Consider the following 26,810-nt stretch of genomic DNA (forward strand, 5'->3'; position numbering starts at 1 on the left):
TCAATTTCATAGTTCATGTACTTATTCTTGTGTCTCTTGTCAACAGAGGTCTTAAGAAATGTGCTCGAGGAAAAAGAAGACTCACCATTAACAATGGTTCGCAAACCTTGATCATGTTTAGGCAACAGATGCTGCACATCTAGTGCCAAAGGTAAAGTCTCAGTATCCATAAGGACTAATTTAATCCAAGTCCTAGGTAGCCACTTGTGGTTTAACTATTCATAAAAGTAACCAAACCCTTAAAAAAAATTTCACTCAAGGTAATGGATCCTAATCTGTCTATGCTATAAATTAGAACATTCTTTTATTTGTCCTAAACTTTCAGTTCTCGGATTAAATTTTCCAACATGACATCATTAAAGTCATTAGGCTTGGGCTCTAGTTTTGACTTGCCCACTAATTTGTCATGTAAATTTACATAAGTCACTCACACTTGATGTTTCAGTTCCTCTCCTGTCAGTTATGAGGGTTGAACCCAACAGGAAGTCTCTAATTCTTGCTGAGGGTCATGTGTTCCTTTCTGGGGTATAACACACAAGTACAAATTTACTCTGTTGGGTAGTCACACTTTACAGATTTACATTAGGGGTGAAGAATCTCAATTTATCTTATTCTTAGCACAAAAGAGCTATCTCCCAGTACTTATGGGAGATCTTATAATGGTATCCTTATCATTAGTTACCCTTGTTTGAACCTCTCTAATTTCATTATATAGGGTACACCTATGAGGTAATGTGACAGGCCTTTTTGAAAATGTACCAATCTTATTTAAAGCAGTAACTTTTAAGAGGTGGTAAATTATTCCAATTATACTGACCTGGATTGTTAAGTACTGCTTCTGAAATTCTTAAGGAAATTAACTTTATTAGTTAGATGTTTCCAACTTAAAACAGCATCATCCAAATTTGGGGGCTCAACTTATTTATCAAACCTGACTTGGAATTTTTGACACCTACAAAACAGAGAAAACCTGGCTATTGCTGAAATTAAAAAAAAAAAGAAAAGCTGCATACCATTTAAAATAACTAAAGAAAACAGGTCAAATTCTCATCAACAGAGAACTGAGTAAATAAACTTATGGTACATCCACACAATCAATGCAGCCATAAAAAGAAATAAGTAATCTTTAGACATATGTCTATGGAATAATCTTTAAAATAAAAAACAAAGTGTAGGACAATACATTTAATATGTTAATTCTGGTTTAAAAAATGGAAGAGGGGATAAAAATCCGTATTTGGTTACCTATGGGAAGGAATGGGAACTGGACAATTGAGGAACAAAAATGGAAAGGAAATTTTATTTTAATTTTATTTATTTAAGGAATAAATATAAGGAATATATAAAAGGAAATTTTATTCACTCCATGTTTTTGAACCATGTGCATGTATTACTTATTTTAAAATGCCAGATGCCTCAGGTTCTGAAGAATTCTAAATTCTAAAAAAATTTGAGCAATGACAAAATCACTGTTTGGCCCCTCAAGATCAAAGTAAGATTTCTGTTCTTCATTTGTACCCTAAACACCACCCTCTCTCCCCAGCAATAAAATACAGTCTCACTGTGAAAAGTTTGCAAGACATAAACATTTTAATTTTCCTGACACTTTTCATATTTTCCAGACCTTTTTATTCTACATTTTTCCCACCCAGCAAAACAAATAAATTTTACTGCCACCCAATAACACTGTAATATGGATTACACATCTATAGTGGACATGTGTTCTGTGTGCACAGCAATGCTGACGGATCCTTCCTCTCTTAGATGAGGATTTCCAAAAACAGTGCTGCTCTCCTACAGAGGGCAAGCAACCTATCCTCCTTCTCACAGTGAGTCAGTGATTCAGAAGGCCCAGAGCTAAGGAGAATCCATAAAAGTTCTTTCTAGGGTTTCACTGCTAGAGTTAGCAAGGAAGGTCCTTTTGCCTTTGGGGTTATAATACTAGGAAGATAACACATTATATTACAAGATTTTGTGATATACTATGAAGGCAATTAAGCCAATACAGTGAGGAAGGCAGCCCAGGAAGAGAGACGTAGGCAGAAAAAGACCCAGTATCGTTATCTAAGTCATGAACCCTGTTACATTTACACTTCTTGGTGATGTGAGCCAATATTATGTTCTTTACAGTTCAAGTTGATCTGACATGTATTCCTGTACTCTCCTTCCCTACATGCAAGAGTCCTGACTAACTTACCAAGTTTTTCTTCTCATATCACTGAATATTCTTTAGAAGCCTGATTTGAAATGCCGACATACTTTCCATCACATGGATATATTTTACCTATTACTACCTCATGTGTATTAATAGTATTCTACTATTGACAACTTGGGGGGTGTTTCCAACTATTTACAATTAAACATGCCCTTTTGAGGGTGGGGTGGGGCAGCATTGCATGGCTTGCAGGATCTTAATTCCCCAGAAAGTGAGTCGCTTAGTCCTTGCAACCCCATGCAGTTCATGGAATTCTCCAGGGCAGAATACTGGAGTGGGTAGCCTATTCCTTCTCCAGGGGATCTTCCCAACACAGGAATCGAACCGGTGTCTCCCGCAACACAGGCAGATTCTTTACCGACTGAGCTATGAGGGAAGCCCATGGATCAAACCTGGGCCCATGGCAGTGAAAGTGCTGAGTTCTAAACACTGGACTGTCAGAGAATTTCCTGTTATGTTCCCTTCAAAAGCTTCAACTGTATCATCAAATTTTGTTTCTGTGAAGACTACATTCAGAATTCCCAATGTGCGTATAGCAGAAAAACACTGGCCCAGAGCAAACAAACAAAATTCAAAACAAATTTCAAACAAAAATGATACTGTCTGAAAATCTATGCTTAAAGATCCCCAACATTTTGTCAAGCTGTAAGTGATGGAGACAACAGTCTCAGAATAAAATAATCTATAATCTGCAAGCTCCTTATATGCGTGATGGATGACATGAATGTCTTAATATTAAACACACAAAACCCTGAAGTTATTTTTTTGCCCTGTGCTGTATTAAGTATTAGTCTCTCAGTTGTGTCCGACTCTTTGTGACCTCATGGACTTTAGCCCACCAGGCTCCTCTGTACATGGGATTTTCCAGGCAAGAATATTGGAGTGGGTTGCTATTTCCTTCTCCAGGGAATCCTCCAGACCCAGGGATCGAACCCAGGTCTCCTGCATTGTAGGAAGATTCTTTACTGTCTGAGCCACCAGGGAAGCCCGATTAATCTACTACTTTTTCAAAGTAGTCATGTCAATTAAAAAATCTTTTTAGAATATATTTTAATTTGCTAAACCATGTTCTAAGGTTCGTTATGACATCATTAGTCTGAACTTGTTAAAACTGTGACAGATAAAGAGATTCTGTAAGAAACCTTATAGCTAAGACTCTTCTCCACCCCTCCCCAAAAGAAGTAAATTTCTAGGGCATTAAAACAGCTATCTGTTAAGGCAAGAATAAAAACAGTAATAAACATTTATTCACTAATCACAGTGTAACCTGACTGCAAATGCAAGAGATGTAAAAGACATGGGTTCAGTCCCTGGGCGGGGTAGATCCCTTGAAGGAGGGCATGGTAACCCACTCCAGTATCCTTGCCTGGAGAATCCCAGGGCCAGAGGAGACTGGTGGGCTGCAGTCAATAGGGATGCAAAAAGTCAGACACATCTGAAGTGACTTAGCACTGGCAACAATAGTAATAAACATTCATTCAATAATCACAACTATAAACCTAACCAGGATGATTATGGAGAAAGAAATGGCAACCCACTCCAGTATTCTTGTCTACAATATTCCATGGAGAGAGGGGCTTGGCAGGCTTCAGTCCATGGGCTCACTAAGAGTTGGACATGACTGAGTCTCTCTCTCACTCTCTCTCTCTCTCTCTCTCTCTCTCACACACACACACACACACACACACAATGATTATAATGAGGCTCATTGTTTGGTAATATACTTAAACAAATGGAATTAGTCTATCTATTCCCCATTTTATTTTCCCCTTACAATAACATTTTTCAAACATACAATGCCCTACCTATAACAGGAACTACTAAAGAATACTTTTTGGTATGAAGTCGCTCGGTCTTAAATCCTTTCTAAAAGACTGTTAGAAGTATTCACCAACTTCAAGCTGGAATGGCTGGATTGTGGAATCATAACACAGTTTAATTTATCAATGGCCTTATTAACTTAATGAATGACATGATAGTATTTATTATTAGTTATTATTAACACTATTGTATGTAAATCTGTAAAATTAATATTGAATTAACACATTTACCAGTACCATCTTCTCTCCATTCACTGCTACATAAATTACTATGCTTAGAAAATACCTGCTTCTGCCTCAGAAATCAAAAAGATCTTAGAAATAAGAGATGAAGCATACTGAATTAATTTCCTGCTTGTTTCGTCTTCTTTTTTTAAACCAACTTAATTCTCTCTTCTATTAGCTCAAGAAGTGATTTCGGGTATTAAACTTTATCAATAGACGATTGATAAAATATATACTGAATGTATCTGTAGTTAGGCTACTCATGGCTCTCATTAACTTTTTCACTAAAGCGAGGTGATGATGAACTATCCAACAAACAATATATTTTTTAATAAAAAAGAAGTTTCCCTAAAACAGTAAGTTGATTCGGACTCCTTAAATCCAAAGAAACAAACAAAAAAGGCTCAGGCAAGTATTAGAAAACAAAAACAACAACTTTTCTTTTGACAACAGATAAGCATGAAGTGGCAACCGGCTGTGCTTGATCTTTTTTAATGTATGTTTAAAAATAAATAAATATATGTTTATAGTGGCTTAAGAAAATTAAGGAAGTAAAAAATAAATTAATATGATATCTATGTAAGAGAGATATGAGGCCGGACTATTTAACAGAATGCTGGGGGGATCATTAATTATGTGGTTGTGTAAAGTCTCACCTTTTTGGGTTAAGAAATTTTAAAAAAAGAGGCTAAAATTACATATTCAATTTTATATTGTACATGCGGTGTAAGCCCTCAAAGGCTGGAGAAACACAGCCAAGTTAAATCATTTATATTTAATTAAAATCCTTGCAAAAATGAACTCTCTACTTCAAGGGGCAGTGAGATTCTCATTGCCATTCCTACATTACAGTCTTACTCATAGTGCTAGTAAGTTATGTATTCAAAAAACTATTGCTTACAAAAGAGATAAGCACAAGTAAAAACACAAACTGAAACTAGGTAAAACAGTTAAAAGAAACACTTCCATAGTTAAAAAATACCTGTAATATATGTAAACAAGTAATAAATAAAAATGCACGAAATAGTACAAGTAACATTCTTGAAGGATCTAAGCCACTGCTTAAAACTGGCTTGGTCTGCACAAACTAAAATGTAAGGCAGAAATCTTAGTACTAGCAAAACTACCTTTAAGAATTATCAACACTATTGACTTTCAGGTAATAACACACACTTCCCTCTCCCTTTTGCAAATGCTTTCTTTTAAAAGTGAAAGATTAATTAGAAACGACTATACAAAGATTTACACTAATTCAAAATGATACATTAATTATCTTGAGACTCTCTGGCACTTATAAAATATAAGATGAGCCAGACTTCCCTGAGCATCTACTTCATAACTTTACGATAATGCAGCATCACCATAACACACAAGAACCATGCACAAAAACTCCCCCAAATAAAAAGCAAAGCCAAGTTGACGCTAATTCGTGGTCCAGATAATCGTTCTTAGTTCCCACACCGACAATGTTTTTGAATATCAACTTGAAATGTTAGTGAATATTTAAAAAATTGTAAGTCTGTTCATAAATTAAACCTTGAATCTTTAAAAATCACCATTCGGTTACATAAATTCGTTTTATTCTACTCTGTTGATATTTTAAACTCTGAATACTGGGAAATTTCTGAGTCAAGAAAAAAGCCATTGAGTCAATTCTCTCATACCACCCCACCTCCCAAACCCCAAACAAACAAAAAGTAAAACCTCCTCGCCAGCTTTTCTGTTTAAACAACTAGTTAAACTACTTTTCAAACGCTAGCCTGGCTCTCAATCCTCTATGGCACCTTTACCTTATAACAAAACGGAGCCTGGACAAGAATAATTAAGCTGTTTCTAGATTCACAAGTGGCGTCAGGTCTGGGAGCAGGAAGGCCCCCTAGTTTTTGGACCCCTCTTCCAGCATTTCGCACTCTTTCAATTCAAGTATGAAGAAGAGGGGACAGGAAGACTGGGCCCGAAAGGGCAGAGCCGGGGCCTAGACCACTGAACGGTCCCCAAAACGGCTCGCGCGATAGGGAGGAGGCAATGAGAACCTGACGCCGGAGCCCAGGGGTGCCCTTGCAAACTAAAGAAGCGCTCGGATTTGGAGCTCAACGCTCGGGACCCCCTTCACTGCCTCCTTTACCCTCCCTTCCCCCATGCTGGAGAAACAGGGCGCGGGCCCGGTGCGGGAAGGGGGAGGAGGTAAACTCGTCCTGTCACTGCATCGGGAGAGGCTGGAAGGAGCACATGTTCTACGGGGAGAGGCCGCGGCCGCCCCTGCCCCGGCTCCTAAAGCCAGAAACCACCTCCAGCCCCAGAGTTCTGTTCCCTGCGCCTCACCAGGTCGTAGTCCTCCTCATCATCGCACATGAAATCATCCTCCATGTCAGACATCTTGGCTGGGACGGGGGGAGGGGGGAGGAGAAATTGGAGACAACCTCCTCCCACAATCCTCCGCGGCTCAGAGGCGTCACTCCCAGCTTCTCTCCTTCCCGACGCTCTTAGAGGAGCAGAATGTTTCCTCCCGGAACAAATGAGCTCGGTCTTGAGAGGATTCGCTACGACGCTAAAAGCGATTGCACCGTACCCCTCTTCCTGTGAGACGGTTGGTGCCTTAGCAACTAAACCTAGTAACTAGGGAATCTTCAAGTGCTTCGGATTCCCGTTGAAGGGCCTTGGAAACCTTTCGCTCATAAGGTGCGGTTTCCAGCCTCCTGGGCAAGGCAACAGTCTCCTCCCTTGCCTGGGACTCTGGAACCATTTCAGTCTGGTGAAAGTAAGAGGGCAGTTTGGGACTAGAAGGCTTTCGCGGAGAAAAGTCTGACATGCCTATCCTGTGTGACAGGTAGTATTATTTTTGTCATGATTACGGATGTGCATTTAGCCCACACATTTTGGTGGGTGGTCCTGTGATGTTTGGAAACCTTTCAGCAGAACGGTTTACACGTAATGTTTGTTATATTTGTAGTCAGCAAAACGACTCTGTAGATATCCTAAATTAAGTATCAATCTATTGAGGTACTTGAAGTTTTATTCCGTTGTTCAGCGAATTGTAAACTAAACTTCATTGCCTATGGGACCAAATTAAGGTAACAGTTAACAACTGTTTTTTAAAAAAACGCATTATTGTTGCACAGCATCATCAGTAGAATTCGAAATAGTAATAAAAATTGAAATGAAGGGAGAAAATGCTGCTTTTCAAACAGCATTTTTCATATAAACTTCTGTCCACTTGAATTCACAAATTTTATATAGTTAACAGCGCAGACATAATTTCGGATGCTTTTTTGCATCTAGTTATGTAACAGCATAGGACAATGTATGCACTATATTGTTGACAAAGATTATTTTAATAGTGATATAATAAGCCCTTCGTTGAATGCAGTGTAATTTACTTAAGCATGCTATTATTGTTATACATTTCGAGTATTACAGTAATAACATTATTTTAAACTATTTTGGAGGGAGTATTTTTGTCACTTAATTTTTTTCTTAGGAAAAATTCCAAGAAGAGGAATTGCAGGCTGGATTTTTTTTTTTTTTTTTCGTTTTTGCAGTTATTCAGTAAGTAACTGCTTTGCTTTTTTTTTTTTCCCCCTGGCTGCCCCAGGATACAGAATCTTAGTTCTCTAACTGTGCTCCCTGAATGGGAAGCATGGAGTTTTAACCACTGGGTCAGTCAGGGAAGTCCCTGGGTATATTAGTAATCATTTGCTTTTGTTTTTATTTTAATAATTCAAAAAATTTTACCGGAGTATAGTTGATTTAAAATGTTGTGTTAGTTTCAGGAGTACAGCAAAGTGAATGAGTTGTACATATACATATATTCATGGTGGTTTTTTTTTTACTCTTTTTCCATTTTATATATAGTGGTATGTATATGTCAGTCCCAGCCTCCTAATTTAGTAATCATTTGTATTGCCATCTTTTTGGTCATAGTTCTTAAAAGTCATATTTATAGCAATAATACTGTCTACCTATAGACAAAATTTCCCTTTCCTTCTTTTCCTCCCAATATTTTATAATGAGGAATTTCGAACATACTGAAAAATTTAAAGAGTTAGTCCAGTGAGTGTGTATATATACCTATCAGCTTTATTTGTATGTAAGTATTCCTAAAATCAGTTGAAAGTATAATAAGATGCACATATCATTACATATCGCTCAAATGCAGCTGTGTATTTCCTAAAAATAAGGACATCCTCTTATCACAACATCATTGTTACACAAGGAAAATTAATTATTCCCTCATGTCATCTGATAGCTAGTGCATGTTCAAAATTCCCTTATTACACATAGACTTTTAGAATTGGAAGAGCCTTGTATCACTTCAGTCTCTAAGGCTTCCTAAGCATGGAAATTAATTATAACTTTTCAAATCCTACACCAAAGATTCTGATTCAGTAGGTCTGGGGTAGAACTCAAGAATCTGTTCTTGTAGCCTTAAAATATGACAATCTCCCTGTAAGTTGTAACTATATATCCTATTTTGTCTAGAATAGCCTAGTCCTATTGTCCCAGAATAAAAATTATCAGCATCCATCACTCTCAAAAGTCTGTACAATAAATCACATGATTACTCTATCTGTAACACATACTTCTTCAGAAGAGAAAAAAGAATCTCAAGGTGATTAAGAACTTTTTTTGCTCAGAGTAATCAGCTACATAGTTTTGCATTTTTAAATCAGTATAGTAATTCTGAAATGATCTATTAATCATGTGCATATGAATATGTAATAAAACTGCATGTTTATTTACATTGAATTTATTTATATATTTTGGTGCCTTTTAATATAATTCCTTACTTCGACAATGTGGAAAAATTATTCAAGAAGTTAGTGACTAGGAGCACTAGGAAAAGTGCAGCCACATTTTGAGTGTCATATTCTTGGCCTCCAAATTTCATACACTTAGTCTGGAAATTTGCTGAGAGTAGTTGAAAAGGTTTTCACAGTGTTTAACTCACTGCTTGGGTACACAAATGCAAATGAATATTTGTTGTAGAAATAAACATGTCAATCTTTCTATGCAGGCAATGCCCTTATATATATGTCTACACATCAAAATCTTTCTCTGTCTTCAAAACTTCATTTAAATATCACTTCATTCACATATCCTATCCTAAATACTTTGTACAGTTAAGCTATTCTCTTTTTATTGACATCAATTTTATTCAGTGGTAAAGTAAAAAGTGGAAGTCACTCAGTCATGTTGACTTCTTTGTGACACCATGGACTGCAGCCTGCCAGGCTCCTCTGTCCATGGAATTATTAAGGCGAAAATACTGGAGTGGGTTGCCATTCCCTTCTCCACGGGACCTTTCCAACCCAGGGATCAAATCCGAGTTTCCTGCATTGCAGGAAGATTCTTTACCAGTTGAGCCACCAGGGAAGCCCCAATAGTAAATCATTAAAAATTTTTTAACAGTTTATTGATCTGATCTGGTGCCTTTATACAAAGTGGTTCCTGTGTTTAAAAAATATTTTTTTAAAAGCTGTTTGAGGTATAATTTATCAGCTTTATTGAGGTACATTAAACTATACACTGTGAGCCATAAACTGAAACTATGAGCCATGCTGTGTAAGGCCACCAAAGACAGATGGGTTATGGTAGAGAGTTTGGACAAAATGTGGTCCACTGGAGAAGGGAATTGCAAACCACATCAGTCTTCTTGCCTTGAGAACCCCATGAACAGTATGAGAAGGCAAAATGATAAGACACTGAAAGATGAACTCCCCAAGTCAGTAGGTGCCCAATACGCTACTGGAGATCAGTGGAGAAATAACTCCAGAAAGAATGAAGAGACGGAGCCAAAGCCAAAACAACACCCAATTGTGGATGTGACTGGTGATGGAAGCAAGGTCCAATGCTGTAAAGCGCAATATTGCATAGGAACCTGGAATGTTAGGTCCATGAATCAAGGCAAATTGGAAGTGGTCAAATAGGAAAAGGCAAGAGTGAACATTGACACTTTAGGAATCAGCAAACTAAAATGGACTGGAATGGGTAAATTTAATTCAGATGACCATTGTATCTACTACTGTGGGCAGGAATCCCTTCAAAGAAATGGAGGAGCCATCATAGTCAACAAAAGCGTCCAAAATGCAGTACTTGGATGCAATGTCAAAAACAGCAGAATGACCTCTGTTCATTTCAAAGGCAAACCATTTAATATCACGGTAATCCAAGTCTATGCCCCAACCAGTAATGCTGAAGAAGCTGAAGTTGAACTGTTCTATGAAGACCTACAAGACCTTCTAGAACTAACATCCAAAAAAGATGTCCTTTTCATTATAGGGGACTGGAATGCAAAAGTAGGAAGTCAAGAAACACCTGGAGTAACAAGCAAATTTGGCCTTAGTGTACAGAATGAAGCAGGGCAAAGGATAATAGAGTTTTGCCAAGAGAAAGCATTGGTCATAGCAAACACCCTCTTCCAACAACACAAGAGAAGACTCTACACATGGACATCACCAGATGGTCAATACTAAAATCAGATTGATTATATTTTTTGCCGCCAAAGATGGAGAAGCTCTATACAGTCAGCAAAAATAAGACCAGGATCTGACTGTGGCTCAGATCGTGAAATCCTATTGCCAAGTTCAGACTTAAATTGAAGAAAGTAGGGAAAACCAGTATACCATTCAGGAATGACCTAAATCAAATCCCTTATGATTATACACTGGAAGTGAGAAATAGATTTAAGGGACTAGATCTGATAGACTAAATCTGATAGAGTGCCTGATGAATTATGGGTGGAGGTTCGTGACATTGTACAAGAGGCAGGGATCAAGACCATCTCCCAGAAAAAGAAATGCGAAAAAGCAAAATGGCTGTCTGAGGAGGCCTAACAAATAGCTGTGAAAAGAAGAGAAGTGAAAAGCAAAGGAGAAAAGGAAAGATATACCCATTTGAATGCAGAGTTCCAAATAATAGCAAGGAGAGATAAGAAAGCCTTCCTCAGTGATCAGTGCAAAGAAATAGAGGAAAACAATAGAATGGGAAAAGACTAGAGATCTCTTCAAGAAAATCAGAGATACCAAGGGAACATTTCATGCCAAGATGGGTACAATAAAGGACAGAAATGGTAGGGACCTAACAGAAGCAGAAGATGTTAAGAAGAGGTGGCAAGAATACACAGAAGAACTGTATAAAAGAGATCTTCATGACCGAGATAATCACAATGGTGTGATCACTCACCTAGAGGCAGACATCCTGGAATGTGAAGTCCAGTGGGCCTTAGGAAGTATCACTACGAACAAAGCTAGTGGAGGTGATGGAATTGCAGTTGAGCTATTTCAAATCCTAAAAGATGATGCTGTGAAAGTGCTGCACTCAATATGCCAGTAAATTGGGAAAACTCAGCAGTGACCACAGGCCTGGAAAAGGTCAGTTTTCATTCTGATCCCAAAGAAAGGCAGTGCCAAAGAATGCTCAAACTACTGCACAGTTGCACTCCTCTCACACACTAGTAAAGTAATGCTTAATATTCTCCAAGCCAGGCCTCAACAGTATGTGAACTGTGAACTTCCAGATGTTCAAGCTGGTTTTAGAAAAGGCAGAGGAACCAGATATCCAATTGCCAACATCCATTGGATCATTGAAAAGGCAAGAGAGTTCCAGAAAAATATCTATTTCTGCTTTATTGACTATGCCAAAGCCTTTGACTGTGTGGATCACCACAAACAGTGGAAAATTCTGAAAGAGACTGGAATACCAGATTACCTGACCTGCCTCTTGAGAAATCTGTATTCAGGTCAGGAAGCAACAGTTAGAACTGGACATGAAACAACAGACTGGTTCCAAATAGGAAAAGGAGTACATCAAGGCTGTATGTTGTCACCCTGCTTATTTAACTTATATGCAGAGTACATCATGAGAAACGCTGGGCTGAATGAAGCTCAAGCTGGAATCAAGATTGCCAGGAGAAATATCAATAACCTCAGATATGCAGATGACGCCACCCTTATGGCAGAAAGCAAAGAAGAACTAAAGAGCCTCTTGATGAAAGTGAAAGAGGAGAGTGAAAAAGTTGGCTTAAAGCTCAACATTCAGAAAACTAAGATCATGGCATCTGGTCCCCTCACTTCATGGCAAATAGATGGGGAACAGTGGAAGCAACGACAGACTTTATTTTTGGGGGCTCCAAAATCACTGCTGATGGTGACTGCAGCCATGAAACTAAAAGACGCCTACTCCTTGGAAGAAAAGATGGACAGCAACTAGACCAACTTAGACAGCATATTAAAAAGCAGAGACATTACTTTGTCAACATAGGTCTGTCTAGTCAAGGCTGTGATTTTTCCAGTAGTCATGTATGGATGTGAAAGTTGGACTATAAAGAAAGATAAGTGCTGAAGAATTAATCCTTTTGAACTGTGGTGTTGGAGAAGACTCTTGAGAGTCCCTTGGAGTGCAAGGAGGTCCAACCAGTCCATCCTAAAGGAAATCAATCCTGAATATTCATTGGAAGGACTGATGTTGAATCTGAAACTCCAATACTTGCGCCACCTGATGCGAAGAACTGACTCATTGGAAAAGACCCTGATGCTGGAGAAGATTGGCAGGAGGAGAAGGGGATGACAGAGGACGAGATGCCTGGATGGCATCCCTGACTCAATGGACTTGAGTTTGAGTAAACTCTGGGAGTTGGTGATGGACAGGGAGGCCTGGCGTGCTGCAGTCCATGGGGTCGCAAAGAGTTGGACACGACTGAGTGACTGAACTGAACTGAAACTGTACACAATTAAATGCACAGTTTGATGATTTTGACATGCACATATACTTGTGAAACCATCATTACAACCAAGATAATGAAGATACTATTTATTACTGCAAAAGTTTCCTTATTGCCCCTTGATTATCGATTGTCTCCTCCTCCCTTCCGTTTTTCCATGTAACCACTGATCTACTTTTTGTCACTATAGATTAATAATTTTCTGGAATTTTGTTTAAATGAATCATGTAATATGTATTCTCTTTTGCCTGACTTATTTCACTCATTATAATTATTTTGTGATTCATCCATGTTGTTGCATCTATCAACTGGTTGTTTCTTTCTGTTCCTGAGGTTTCCCTTATATGGATATATCACAGGTTATGTATTCACTTGTGGAATTTTTTTTTTTTTGCCATGCTGTGTGTCATGTTAGATCTTAGATCTCTGACCAGGGATTGAACCTGTGCCCCCTGCAGTGGAAACACAAGAGTCTTAGCCACCGGACCACCAGGAAGTCAGTCCCTATTGATGGATATTTGAGGGTTTTCTTGTCTCAGTTTTTGGCTTATGTAAATAATTAGAGCTATTTGTGTACAGAACATTTGTGTCCAAGTTTTTGTGTGGACATGTTTCACTTTTCTTGAGTAATGTTGTAGACAGACTCTTAAGTTACATGTGCTTGAGTAGTCCCTTTCACTTTGAATGCAGGTGGGATCTGTGACTTGCTTTGTATCGCCCCCCCCCCCAGCTTTATTGAGTTATAATTGACAAATAAATGTGACTTGTTCCTAACCATTAAGATAGAGCAAAGGTGATGTACATGATTATGTGTATATGATTACATTACACTAGATTATAAACTCATCTTGTTGAGGAGAGACTGTCTCCTTTGCTGACTTTGAGAAAGCATTGACCATGTTGTAAAAGACCATGTGGCAAGAAGCTGAGGATGGTTACCTGGTCAATGGTCAGCAAGACACTGACTTTTAGTCTGATGATGCACATGGAATTAAAACTGCTAGCGGGACTTCCCTGGTGGCGCAGTGGATAAGAATCCACCTGCCAGTTCAGGGACACAGGTTCAATCCCTGATCCAGGAGGATCCCATATGCCATGGAGCAACTAGGCCAGTGTTCCACAAGACAAGCCACCACCACGAGAGGCAGGCACACCACAACTAGAGAAAGACTGCACAAAGCAACAAACAACCAGCACAGCCAAAAATAAAATAATGAAAAATAATTTTTAAAAAAAGCATCTAGCAACCATGTGATCTTGGAAATGAAAACTTCCCCAGTTGAGCCTTAGATAAGACTTTGTGAGACCCTAAAGCAGATGACCCAGCTATGTTCTTCCCTGACTTCTGAACCACAGAAACTGTGGATAAGCAGTCTGTATTATTTTGTACTGCTAAGTTTGTGGTAATATTGTTGTGCAGCCATAGATATGAATGCAGGTACACACCTAGTGGTGGGATGATTGGATTACAAATATGTCTATGTTTAACTTTTTAAGAAACTCTCAAATTGTTTTCACAACTGTTTTTGCCATTTTGATTATCCACCAGCATTGTATAAGATTGTTACTTGTACCACATACTTGTCAACACATAGTGGAGTCAGTGTCTTAATTTTAGCCACTCTGGCAGGAGTATAATTGTGGTTTTGAATTGCATTCCTTAGTGACTAATGTTGAATATCTTTTCGTGTGCTTATTTGCCATCAGTTTTTCTTTGGTGAAGTATTGATATCTCCTCAGTCCTTTTGCCCATTTTTTAAAATGTTTCTTTTGTATTTTATTTTTTTTTATTGGAATATAGTTGATTTACAATTGTCATGTTAGTTCCTGGTGTACAGCAAAGTGAATCAGTCATATATATACATGAATCCACTTTTTTCTTCTTAGATTCTTGTCCCATATAGGCCGTCACAGAGTATTGAGTAGTTTCCTGTGCTACGTTCTTACTAGTTATTTATTTTATATATAATAGTGTGTGTATGTCAGTCCTAATCTCTCAGTTTATTCCCCCACGCATTCCCTGGTAACCATAAGTTTGTTTTCTCCATCTGTGACTCTACTTCTGTTTGGTAAATAAGTTCATTTGTACCTGTTTTTGTCTTGCTTCTATTGAGTTGTAAGTGTTCTTTATGCTTTTTGTTGTATTTAAGGATTATTCGCCACACTCAGGTGTACTAAGATATTCTTTTATGTTTTCTTCTGGAAGTTTTATGTAGTTTAAACTTGTACATTCAGATCTATGACCTACTTCAAGTTTAATTTTTGTATATACTGTGAAGGAAATGTAGAGGTTTATTTTTTTCTGCATATGGTTATTAAATTATTCCAGGATTATTTGTCCAAAAAAATAATCCTTTATTGAATTGTCTTGGCATTTTATCAAAGGCAATAGACCATTTGATTCCCAACAGAATTTGACCCCTTAAAAGTATGTTTTTGATAATTTAATGTAATCCTATATTATGATTATTTTGTATTTATTCTTTATTAAACTGAAAGCTCCTTGAGGACATAAATATCTTACTTATTTCTGAATCGCCTGACACTCAGCATTCTCAGTGAAAATGTGATGTGTTTAAGTATATTCTAGCACTCATGACTCTGCACTGCTAGACTGAGACATGTGGTTACCCCAGACAGGCTCATGATTTGGGGTGCTTTCAGGCTAATTGTCTTAAGAATTTTTTTTTTTTTAACTACATTTACTTAAGCTGAACACTGTATGTTAAAAGGGCAGAAAAGTGGAGGACTCCTTCTGTATTAGTCAAACCTGGACAGGAAACTCATGGTATACTGGAGAGAAGGTGGGGCAGTAACTGAAAAGCGTTTACTGAAAGAAGTATTTACAGAGAGGGGATAAGGCTGAGGGAACCCACAGGATGGTGAAACACACGGGGACTAGCAACTGGCTGGAAATCCCATTTCCTGAAGGCTTAAAGGGGCAGAGGGAAGAAATAGTTTTACCAGAGCCCAGCAGGAGTGGGAGTCCTGGAAGATGGACCCTCCAACAGCAGCTGTGGTTATAGAGAAACACAGCCACTGCCATAACTATGGCAAAGGTGAGATGGAGTAGGTGAATTTATGTGTGTTTGTAGCGGAGAGGGGGAGTGGTAGATATCTCAATTTCTCTGTTTACTATCTTCTAATATCCTGCTAGTGACCAATCCCAACCAGAAGCCAGAGGTAAAGAAGCCCAGGTACCATCCTTAGAGATCAGCTTCCAGGAGGGTAGAGAAGGGTAAAAATGGAACCAGAAATCAATTGGGGAAGTAAAGAGTATAACATTATGTCATGCAATTCAGCTGTGGTTAAATTATATACTTTACTCAGAGAAGGAACTTTCTCTCCTTCAAAGGCAAATTGCTGACTATCTATTGTTGGAGCATATCTCTTGATTTTACCAACCAACCTAAGTGGCTTTTCAAAATGTTAATTCTACTGACATTTAATAACCACTGTTTCTTGAGGGGACCTCTGATAAGTACACTTTGCATGATCTCATTAAATTTCTACCTTATAGACATGATAGGAGGGGCTTCCCAGGTGGCTCAGTGGTAAAGAATCTGCCTGCCAATGCAGGAGATGCAGGTTTGATCCCTGGGGTCAGGAAGATCCCCTGCAGGAGGATAATGGCAACCCACTCCAGTATCCTTGCCTGGAAAATCCCATGAACAGAAGAAACTTGCAGGCTACAGTCCAGTCCGTAACGTTGAAAAGAGAATGAACGACTAAGCATGCACGCAGGCATGATAGGAGCTTTCTTTTTTTAACAATGGCTTTCGAAAAATGTCTCTTGCTAAATGCAGTTACACAAACTTAGCAATGTTATTTGCCATTTTCGTATCTCTAAAGCCCATTCATTTTTATTCTCACCCAAAATGGTGACCGTACCTCCCTAGTTTTGTGCCATGAACACACTTTTTTTTTTTTTTTCTGGCCATGCCACATGCAGAATCTTTGTTCCCCGACCAGAGATGGAACCTATACACCCTGCAGTCAAAACATGGAGTCTTAAACCACTGCACTGCCAGGGAAGTCCTTGAATGTACTTTTCAGCAAGAGGTATGTGTGGAGGCCAAGTAGGGAGCTGACACAATTATACTATAATTCAAAGATTGTTTTTGTTTCTTTTCTTTACTGAAATCAGCAAGTTCTTTCAGTATGTTTTGCATTAATCCTTCTGTGATTCCCCTGTCAGCTAAAGCAGCACAATCTTCAACTGACAACAAATAATTTGTGCATGGAATGCTGTAGCTGTATTCCCTTTGCTGTTCTCCATACAACCTCCTTTTAATTTTGGGGACTATCAAACTTCTACTTTTTAACAATTGACTTCAGATTTCAGAGATTCCTGTTTATTCCTTTTGACTTCTTTTAAAACAGAGCTTTCCCCTATTTCCTTCAGATTTTTCCTACTTTTCAGAATCTGTACCTACCTCTTCTCTACCCCCAGTCTTTCTTCTCTATCCTTATTCCTATGTTAGTTTATAATTTAGACCTTAAACCTTATTGTAAGTGTGGCCACATGTAAAAGGGCTTTCCAGGTGGCTCAGCAGGATTCTGCCTGCAGTTCAGGAGTTGCAGGAGAGGCAGGTTCCATCCCTGGGTCGGGAAGATGCCCTGGAGGAGGAAATGGTTGCAACCCACTCCAGTGTTCTTGCTTGAAAAATCCCAAGAACAGAGGAGCCTGACAATCTACAGTCCATGGGGTCACAAAGAGTCAGACATGACTGAAGCAACTTGAGCACACCACGTACGAAAAATAAAGAGCTGAGAGGTTCATGATTTGTGAAAATAAAAATTCTGTAAAATTTAGACATTAAACATTTATCAGATAGGTCTAATAAGAACCAAAGGAATATCTTAAAATTGAAAAAAGAACAATATTTTTTCACTTCATAAGGTTGTTGGGAAGATTTAAAGAGACTAATAATATGTAAAGTGTTTACTTACATATCAGGAAGCCTGGCATAAGGAAGATAGTATAAGAAAGTAATGTTAATTTTGGTTTTTGGTTTCTCTTTGGAGTTCTTTGGTTGTTTGAAAATGTTATCTTAAGAGCAATGTTTTATTAAAATTACAATGTATACACTTTAATTTGGGGACAAAAATTACTAATTGTCTCAGTAATTTTTTAAAGCATACTTCAGTAAGGTCTCAGGGTCTCACCAGAGGTCACACATTCAGAGTAGGTTGGGGTAGGAGTCTGGGACCTGCAAGACTGGTTGATCAAAATCAACCAGTTGTGATTCCAGCCTTTACTCTTTCACTTTGGGGACATCATTTCAAAAAAGGGAGTTTTACTAGTTGCTCTAAAAGGTGCTTTCTAGTCTGTATCAGTTTTGCTGAGACTGCAATAGAAATGTATTCAAGATTTGCCTAATAATTTGCCATCATGTTTCATTTATCAAAGTTAATATTTGACCATCAAATACACATTTAATAGAAAATATTCTTTTATGAGCCAGAGTATCCATAGTCAATATTTTCTTTCTCTTTCTTTCTTTTTGCCACACTGTGCAACTTGCAGGATCTCAGTTCCTAATCAGAGACTGAATCCTGAACCCAGGCCCCGGTAGTGAAAGCGCTGAGTCCTAACCACAGGACTGTCAGGGATTTCCTTTATGGTGCTTTCACTGCGGGGCCAGGTTTGGGGTTCAATCCCTGGTCCAGGAACTAAGATCCTGCAAGTTGTGAGAACAAACAAAGCATATAAAATGAGCTTGTTTGGGGCAATTTTTAAAACATAGTATTTTCAGAACTTCAAAATTTACTTAATTTTCAATGACCATAGAAAATGTGTTAGAAATATATCTGACATACTTTCCTTTTCCATATTTACTGATGTTCCTAAGAATTTTACATTTTTTCTCACTTAGGGTCTTTCCACATTCAAACCTATTTACAGAGATGATAGTGATGTCTCCCCTTACTTAAGAGAAAACCACAATAACCATCCTATTGGGATTTATTGGGGTTCAAAAAAAGAGATACAACTGCTTCATTTCAAAGTGATTAGGAGGGACTGAAATAATAGTGAGAGAATAACTCTAAGACCAGACCAACATTTCTATGATGTTTCATTTACAGTAACAACTCAGGGATGTACCAGGGGGGTGCAATCCTTTTAGCTAGCCATTGACACTGTCAATTTATACTTCGGCCTTCATTTCCCTTTTACCCTTCCCTAACACACACATATAGAAGTTCAGGAATGGCAAATTGGTGAATGTGTCTGGGGTATACAAACTACACTAGAGTGTTAATAGACTTGGAGTTTAATTCAAGTTTTGCTACCAATTAACAGTGCAACCTTAAAGGCAAGTGATTTTACCTTTCAGTCATTCATTCAGCTCATCTTATTTGTTGATTGGAAAACCAGTCTCCCAAGTACTGTTCTAGGTGCTGGGAATTCATACTTCCTACCTTCAAGTTGTTTACCTTCTAGTGGTAGTGATGGTGAAAGTGGTGAGACAGACAATAAATACGCAGAACTTGTGAGAACAAGGAAGGAAAGAAAGCAGTAATATGATAAAAGTGATGAGGTGGATGGGGGTGGTGTGCTTCTTGAGATAGAGTATCTGAGATGTCTCTAGGCAACTGAAAAAGCAAGGTGTTGAACTGGAGGCTAAGAGTATCTGGCAGTTGGAAAGACATGTATTTTCTTCTTTTCATTATTACTTATGTTCTGTGAAGGCCCACCAATGCCTTTATTCTGGAAATAAATGCAAATGTGTTTAAGTCAAGCTCCGTATCAATTTGATAGTCTAATTTTTGAAGTAATCTATTTAAGAAGCAGTAAGTAAATATTTTAGTGTTATTTGGGGGGAGTTGCTGCTGGGCATTAAAGAAAAAAAAAAAAAAGACCCTCTAACAATAATATAAAAAGCAAACTGAGGTGCCAAGTTATATTTCTGTGCTCAGACTTATGCCCAGGATGCAGAAAGAAAACCTCCTTAGCTGTGCTGGGCTCAGGGGCTCCAGTGCGCCCTGGGTCCCCGGGTCCCCGGCGCTCAGAGCAGCAAGGCCGCAATACCTGACAGCTGTCGGGAAGGCTCCGAGCCCCAGAGCCCAGGGAGGAGGAGCCACGGGAGGGGCCGACTGGAAGCAGCCACCTCAGCGAAGAGGCAGGATTTCCGCGGGGTGAATGCCGGTGTCTCCCGGAAGAAAGGGCTCCTGCTGCAGATGTCCCGTGATTACCTCGGAAGTCTTGCTTCGCCGGTTGAAACTGCAGAATAAAGAAGGATTAGCAAAATATGGCTACGGAGGGCCCTGCCGTGCGTCGAGTCCATGTGGCGGAACATCCCAGGTGGGGGAGAGGAGATGCCCGCGCTTTGGGATCGCTTGGGTTGGATAGATGTAGAGGCTGTAGGGGCTTTCGGCTCTTCCAGGAGCAGACAGAATCCTTGGGATGTTACAAGGTCACTTGGCTGGGATTGCAAGAAGATCGCGCCGCAAAGTCTGTCCAACCTTATTCACTACCAAGGGGTGTGTGTCTTGCTTCATCCATGCAGATCCTTCTTTCCCTTGCAGAAGGGTGGGACGTTTTCTGCTGGGCTTAAGCAGAAAAACCCAAATTAATTTTGAATCTCTTCTCTCTTTGTTTTGCTTGCCAATGCTTTTTAAAGTCCCCCTTTTAAAATATTGAAAGCAATCAAATACAGCCAAAACAAAAACAGGAAAATGACCCCCAAACCAAAAAACTCCCTTGGTCTCTGCATCCTTCTAAACAAATCATGAAACCTATGCACCTTCCCTTAGGGAATTAATCTGCTGCCAGTACCTAGCTACAGAATAATTATCAGCTTAAGTGATACTCTCTGGGGGATATTTTCATTTGAGGTCATCTTGCAAATACTTAATGGAAATACTTGTTTCTGACATAGGACAGAAATCTCATAGAATGAAATCTCCACCTGCTGGGTATTAGCTCTATAGCTTTTCTAAGGTTGGCTTTGCTCCCCTTTTGTTGTTTCTAATTTTTAGTATTTGTTCCCTGTTAATTTTTTCTCTATAATTAAGCCCTAAAGTTTTCCCTACTTCCTGGTTTATGACTGTCATGTGACAGTTAACAATATTACAGCATACTGAAACGTGAAAATGCTTTTTCACCCTTGAAACATCAAAGAGTGGGGCTTTAGTTACGGAAAAGATACATAATTTTTGATTCTGGAAACTAGCACAGCCTTGGATGAGTTACAAGTGTCATATATTATTCTGTGTTTCCATTTTATGCCATTTTAGTCATAATGCTTGATATTTCTATAGTTGCCCTGTGAGAAGGGGGATTGGTAACGTGTACTAAAAGTGAAGAACTATTTACTAAATTTCCTTTGAGTTGTTTCTTGCCTTAAAAGACCTTTACAGTATCCATGCATGCATGTGTGCTAAGTTGCTTCGGTCGTGTCTGACTCTTTGCGACCCCGTGGACTGTACCCTGCCCGGCTCCTTTGTCCATTGGATTCTCCAGGCAAGAATACTGGAGTGGATTGCCATGCCCTCCTCCAGGGGATCTTCCTGACCTAGGGATCCAACCTGCGTCTCTTATGTCTCCTGCATTGGCAGGTGGGCTCTTTACCACTGGTACCACCTGGGAAGCCCAGTTGTTTATGCAGCAAACATTTATTGTTAATATTTAGTATTCTGTGCTAGCTACAGAAGAGGTCATATAGTAGTCTGGTAAGGGTGCACTTTGCCATTTTCTTGTTTTTCATTTAATATAGTTATTTAACTTCAAGCAATGTTTGAGCCACTTATTCATTTTATCAGGAGTGAGTCCAGTTAAGTCTAGATAGTATATCTACAAACCCACCTAACTGGTTATATGTTGCAATATGCTGAAGGGGAAAAGCATGCACGAGTGCCCCATTATCAGATTGTCCTTTTTTGGAACTTCTGCTCTTTCTTCAGGATACTGTCAACTGGAAAAACATACAACATGAGAGTTGTGAGTTAAGTTTTATTTGGGGCACAATGAGGACGATAGCCTGGGAGGCAGCATTTCAGAGAACTCTTAGAAACTGCTCTGAAGAGGTAGGGCAGAAAATCAGTATGTGTGTGCTTTTGGTGAAGTGGACTACTTGCTATCAAGCAAACATTATTTCGCAGAAAGTTGCTGCTAGTCTCATGAAGGTTACTGCTAGTCACAAGGAGCAGATGTCACTATGAAGGATGTTAATGCTTTTCTAAATATGAGGAGATGCAAGAACTGGACTCATAAAATCTTCTTCTTAAAATATCTATCTGAAGGCCTGTTCTGCTGGTTTTCCCCAGAGCATCAAGTGCCTCATTCTTGATCTCCACCTTGAACTCCTTTCAGGGTATGTTGAAGGTCAATGGTCACAGCGGCTTGCATTTTAATCCTTATAGAGGTAGATGGCAGGTGTCAATTTTAGTTGGCAATGCCTTTTCAGCTTCACAGGACACATGACCTTCTGAGTAAAGGGACTAGTCAACCACGTCATAGATTTTAGTAAACTTAATTTCTTTTTTATTCATTTTTAAAAATCAAATAGAAATAGAAACTCTAATTTCTTTGTCTGTATCCCAAACTTGCTTGCTTTCTGTACTTCAGATCCCACTGTTCTAATTTTTCATTCTTAGCATTTCTTTACTAGATCAGTTTATAGATGTACTATCTAGATTTAACTGAATTCACTCCTGATAAAATGAACTACTGATCTAAGTTTCTGTGCATTCTCTTCTCTTTTCCTTCTCTTTGGGATTAAGTTTTATTAAAAAAAACTTTTTTTTTTAGTTTTTTTAAGTTTTCATTTTATTATTTATTTTTATGCTTGCTTCTTAGTTGTGGTACACAGGTTTAGTTGCCCCATGGTATGTGAGATCCCAGTTCCCTCATCAGAGATTGAACCTGCATCCCCAGTATTGGAAGGTGGATTCTTAACCACTAGACCACAAGGGAAGTCCCATGAGATTACATTTTAAATTGTTAGATTATTATTGCTTTTTGGTAACAGCTTTATTGATACATAATTCACATACTATACAGTTCAATTGTTTAGAATTTACAATTAAATCATTTTTGGTATATTCACAGGATTGTGCAATCATAACCATAATCAAACTTAGAACATTCCCATCCTCACCCTCCACAAAGAACTCTGCATCTGTTAAGCTTTCACTTCCTTGAAACTGCAAGCCCTAAGCAAATTCTAATGTACTCTTTGTAGATTTGCTTATTCTACACTTTTCAAATAAATGGAATCAGATAATATGTTTTTGTGTATGTTTGTGACTGGCTTCTTTCACTTAATACAATGTTTCAAGGTTCAACCATGTATAACATGTTATCAATATGTCATTCCTTTTTATGTTTGAATAATATTCTATTGTATTGACATAAGACATTTTGTTTGTCCATTCATCAATTGATGGCATTTCGGTTGCTTTCACCTTTTGGCTCTATGATTAATGGTACTGTATAAACACATTCTTAATATGAAAGATTTGAATTTTTTAAAAGTATAGTCAGTAAAGCCTGAAAACCCTACAATTCTTTTTCCCATAATCTGATTCTTATCCTTACTGCCAATTCTTACTTCCCTTCTTAGAAGTTTGGTTTGTTTTGTTTCCTTGTAATATCATTGTATCCTTTTGGTATCATTGTATCTTTATAATATTATTGTTAACATTTTTATAAAAATTGTATTATATTCATATAAGTAGAATCAAATTTGGTTTTCTGTAATTTACTTTTTTCCCACTTAATATTTCTTAGAGATTCTGATATATCACTCCATAAAGATACATTTTATTTTTAATGACTATTTCATAGTACTAATATGATTATTTAACCACTCAACTATTAGAGTATACATTGAAGTTTCCAATTTTTCACTCACAAATGTTGCTGCATTGCTGCAGTAAAAATCTTTATACATTTATCCTTAAGCATTTTTTATGTTTCCTTAAGCTCATTCATGAAAATGGAATCTAGGTCAAAGGTAATAAACATTTAAAATTTTGATTGTTTCAAAAAATAAAAACAAAATTTTAATAGTTGCTGCCAAATGGCCCTGCCACCCCCCAAAAAGATGTTATTAGATTGTTTGATTCTAGTTAGTTTTTAGAAACTCTTTATGTATGTATGTATGTTTTGAATGAATATTTTTGAATAAACCCATATGCTGTTTTATATGTTAGGTATATTATTCCCTGTTTAGCCTTTTTCCTTTGACTTTATGTTTTTGTTGTGTAGACATTTTATATTTTATGTAGTGTGTTACAGTGTTGAATGGTAGTATCCTTGTCTTTATTTTGATTTTAATGGGAAAGCGTCTAATATTTTTGTCATCAAATATGTGATGTTTGCTATTTCTGGCAAGTAGCCTTGATGAAATTAAGGACATTTTCTTTTTTTCTAGTATGTCAGGAGCTATTTTCTTTTAAATTTAAACTTTTGTTAAAAACTCGGGAATGTCTATTGAATTATACTGGAGTGGGTAGCCTTTCCCTTCTCCAGGGGATCTTCCCAACCCAGGGATTGAACCCAGGTCTCCCACATTGCAGGTGGATTCCCTACCAGCTGAACCACAAGGGAAGCCCAGTAATACTGGAATGGGTAGCCTATCCCTTCTCCAGGGGGTCTTCCCAACCCAGGAATTGAACCAGTGTCTCCTGCATTGAGGTGGATTCTTTACCAACTGAGCTATCAGGGAAGCCCTATATATACATACATATATGTATATATGTGTGTGTGTGTGTGTATACATATATATATATATATATATATATATATATCTGCATATTTTGAGAAGATCATGGAGCTATCCCTTCTTCAAGGGATCTTCCCGACCCAGGAATCGAACCGGGGCCTCCTGCATTGCAGGCAGTTTCTTTACCAACTGAGCTATCAGGGAAGCCCTATATATATACATACATATATATCTGCTTATTTTGAGAAGATCATAGAGTTATAGAGTTTTTTTCCCCTTTTTATTATGTTAGAATAGTACATTTCATCAACATAGTTCATATTGCTACTTCATATTCCTGGAATAAGCTCTGGTCACATATATTATTTGGATTAAATTGACCAATATTTTATTTAGATTTTTTTATACCATTTTAACAAGTGAGAGTAGCTTATAGTTTGCTTTGGGGGGCTATTCATGTTGGTGTAAGGGTTATACTATTCACAAAATTGGATGGGAAGGCTTTCCAGCACTTCTATTAGAACCATTTATGAAAAAAAATATTTTTTAAAGGATTTATAGGACTAACACATAGTCTTTTCTGGGCCTTGTTAAGGGGATTATTTCCAGCTACTTTTTATGTTTCTCTTTTCTGTTTCTCTATCCTGTCAGAGTCGAGCAGGGATGGGGAATTTTAACTCCTCAGTTTGGGAACTTATTTCTGTTGGCTCCTGTGTCCTTCTGACATGTTACTGTCATTGTGAACACTTTACTTTCTGCCACAACAATATGTTCCAGGATTGTAGTATACCCTGTCTGCTCCAGCTGTGGAATTATTTCTTCAAAGAGTCCTGGTTTCTTTTGAAACCAAGATCTAAACACTAGGGGTGCTCGTTGCTATTGGGATGTTAATGCTTCTAGGCCATCTCAGTGCTTCACTTTGCTTCTTTCTTATAACAAAATTTTATGACAATCACTTGATAAAAATTTCTAGAAGCTATATTCTTTTTTAATAGTTTCATATTACTTCATTTTGTAAATAGACCATACCCTATCATTCCAGGTGGCGCTAGTGGTAAAGAACCTGCCTGTCAATGCAGGAGATGTAAAAGACGTAAATTCAATCTCTGGGTCGGGAAGATCCTCTGGAGGAAGAAATGGCAACCCGTTGCAGTGTTCTTGCCTGGACAATTCCTTGGACAGAGTAGCGTGGTGGGCTATAGTCCACGGGATTGTGAAGAGTCGGACTTGTCACAAGCATTAGCACGCATACATGCAGGTTGTTTCTATTGTTTTGCAATTACAACAATTTGGTAATGAATAATCTCATGAATATGTATTTTCATATTGCTGGAGAATACCGTTAGGGTAAATTTTTCACATAGGCTGGTTGGGTAAAATTTAGTGCCAGTGTATTTTTGTTAGATACAAAGTTTTGCCCAATTCCCCTTCAAATGTGTTGTCGTGGTTTGGATTCCCAACCCGGTACCTCTTTCCACAGAAGCTCACCAACAGTGTGTTGTTACTTTTTAATCTTCACGAGTCTTATAGTATCTTGGTGTAGTTTTAATTTGCATGTCTCTAATTTCATGTGCTTAAGGTTCATTTATGAACTACTCTTAGTATGGATTTTCTGTTCTTTTGCACATTTTTCTATCAGGTTTTTGTTCATTTTTCACTTCAGTTTTTGAGTTTTTAAAATTGTAGTTGATTTACAATGTTATATTAGTTTTAGGTGTACAACATAATGATTCAATATTTTTATAGATTATATTCCATTTAATGTTATTATAAAATAATCAGCTATATTTCCCTTTGCTATACAATAGATCCTTGTTGCTTATCTATTTTATACTTAGTAGTTTATATCTCTTAATTCCATGGCCCTATCTTGCTCCTCCTTGCTTCCTTCTCCCCAATGGTAATCACTTACTTGTTCTCTATATCTGTGAGTCTGTTTATGCTTTGTTATATACATTTATTTGTTTTACTTTTTAAATTCCACTTGTAAGTGATAACATATTTGTCTTTCTCTGACTTATTTCACTAAGCATAATATTCTCTATGTCTATCCACATTGTTGCAAATGGCAGATTTTTGTTCTTTTTCTGAGTAATATTCCACTCTGTGTGTGTATATATATATCCATCATATTCATCTATTAATGGATACTTCGG

General features: G+C 37.9%; 2 protein-coding genes across 5 annotated transcripts in view; one reads left to right on the forward strand and one right to left on the reverse strand.

The window, feature by feature from the left end:
- Window positions 1–6,837, reverse strand: part of COPS2 (COP9 signalosome subunit 2) — a 29,786-nt gene extending 22,949 nt beyond the window's left edge. The window contains exon 1 of one of the 2 annotated variants that reach the window (XM_061157117.1): window positions 6,583–6,837. In XM_061157117.1, the coding sequence (XP_061013100.1) occupies window positions 6,583–6,636 (54 nt within the window). In that variant the 5' untranslated portion in view covers window positions 6,637–6,837. The remainder of the gene's footprint in view (window positions 1–6,582) is intronic. The other variant, XM_061157116.1, reaches the window with a different exon arrangement.
- Window positions 6,838–6,870: 33 nt separating this feature from the next.
- Window positions 6,871–26,810, forward strand: part of GALK2 (galactokinase 2) — a 153,041-nt gene continuing 133,101 nt past the window's right edge. Inside the window, exons 1-2 of one of the 3 annotated variants that reach the window (XM_061157115.1) lie at window positions 20,098–20,288; window positions 25,697–25,912. Coding sequence is in view for 2 of the 3 variants with exons in the window: in XM_061157113.1 (XP_061013096.1) it covers window positions 20,236–20,288 (53 nt within the window). In the remaining variant the exon portion in view is untranslated. Of the gene's footprint in view, window positions 7,088–20,082; window positions 20,289–25,696; window positions 25,913–26,810 lie in introns of those variants that run through there. The other 2 variants (XM_061157114.1, XM_061157113.1) reach the window with 2 other exon arrangements.

This window comes from Dama dama, chromosome 12 (genome assembly GCF_033118175.1).
Source record: "Dama dama isolate Ldn47 chromosome 12, ASM3311817v1, whole genome shotgun sequence".
In the NCBI taxonomy this organism is placed as follows: domain Eukaryota; kingdom Metazoa; phylum Chordata; class Mammalia; order Artiodactyla; family Cervidae; genus Dama; species Dama dama.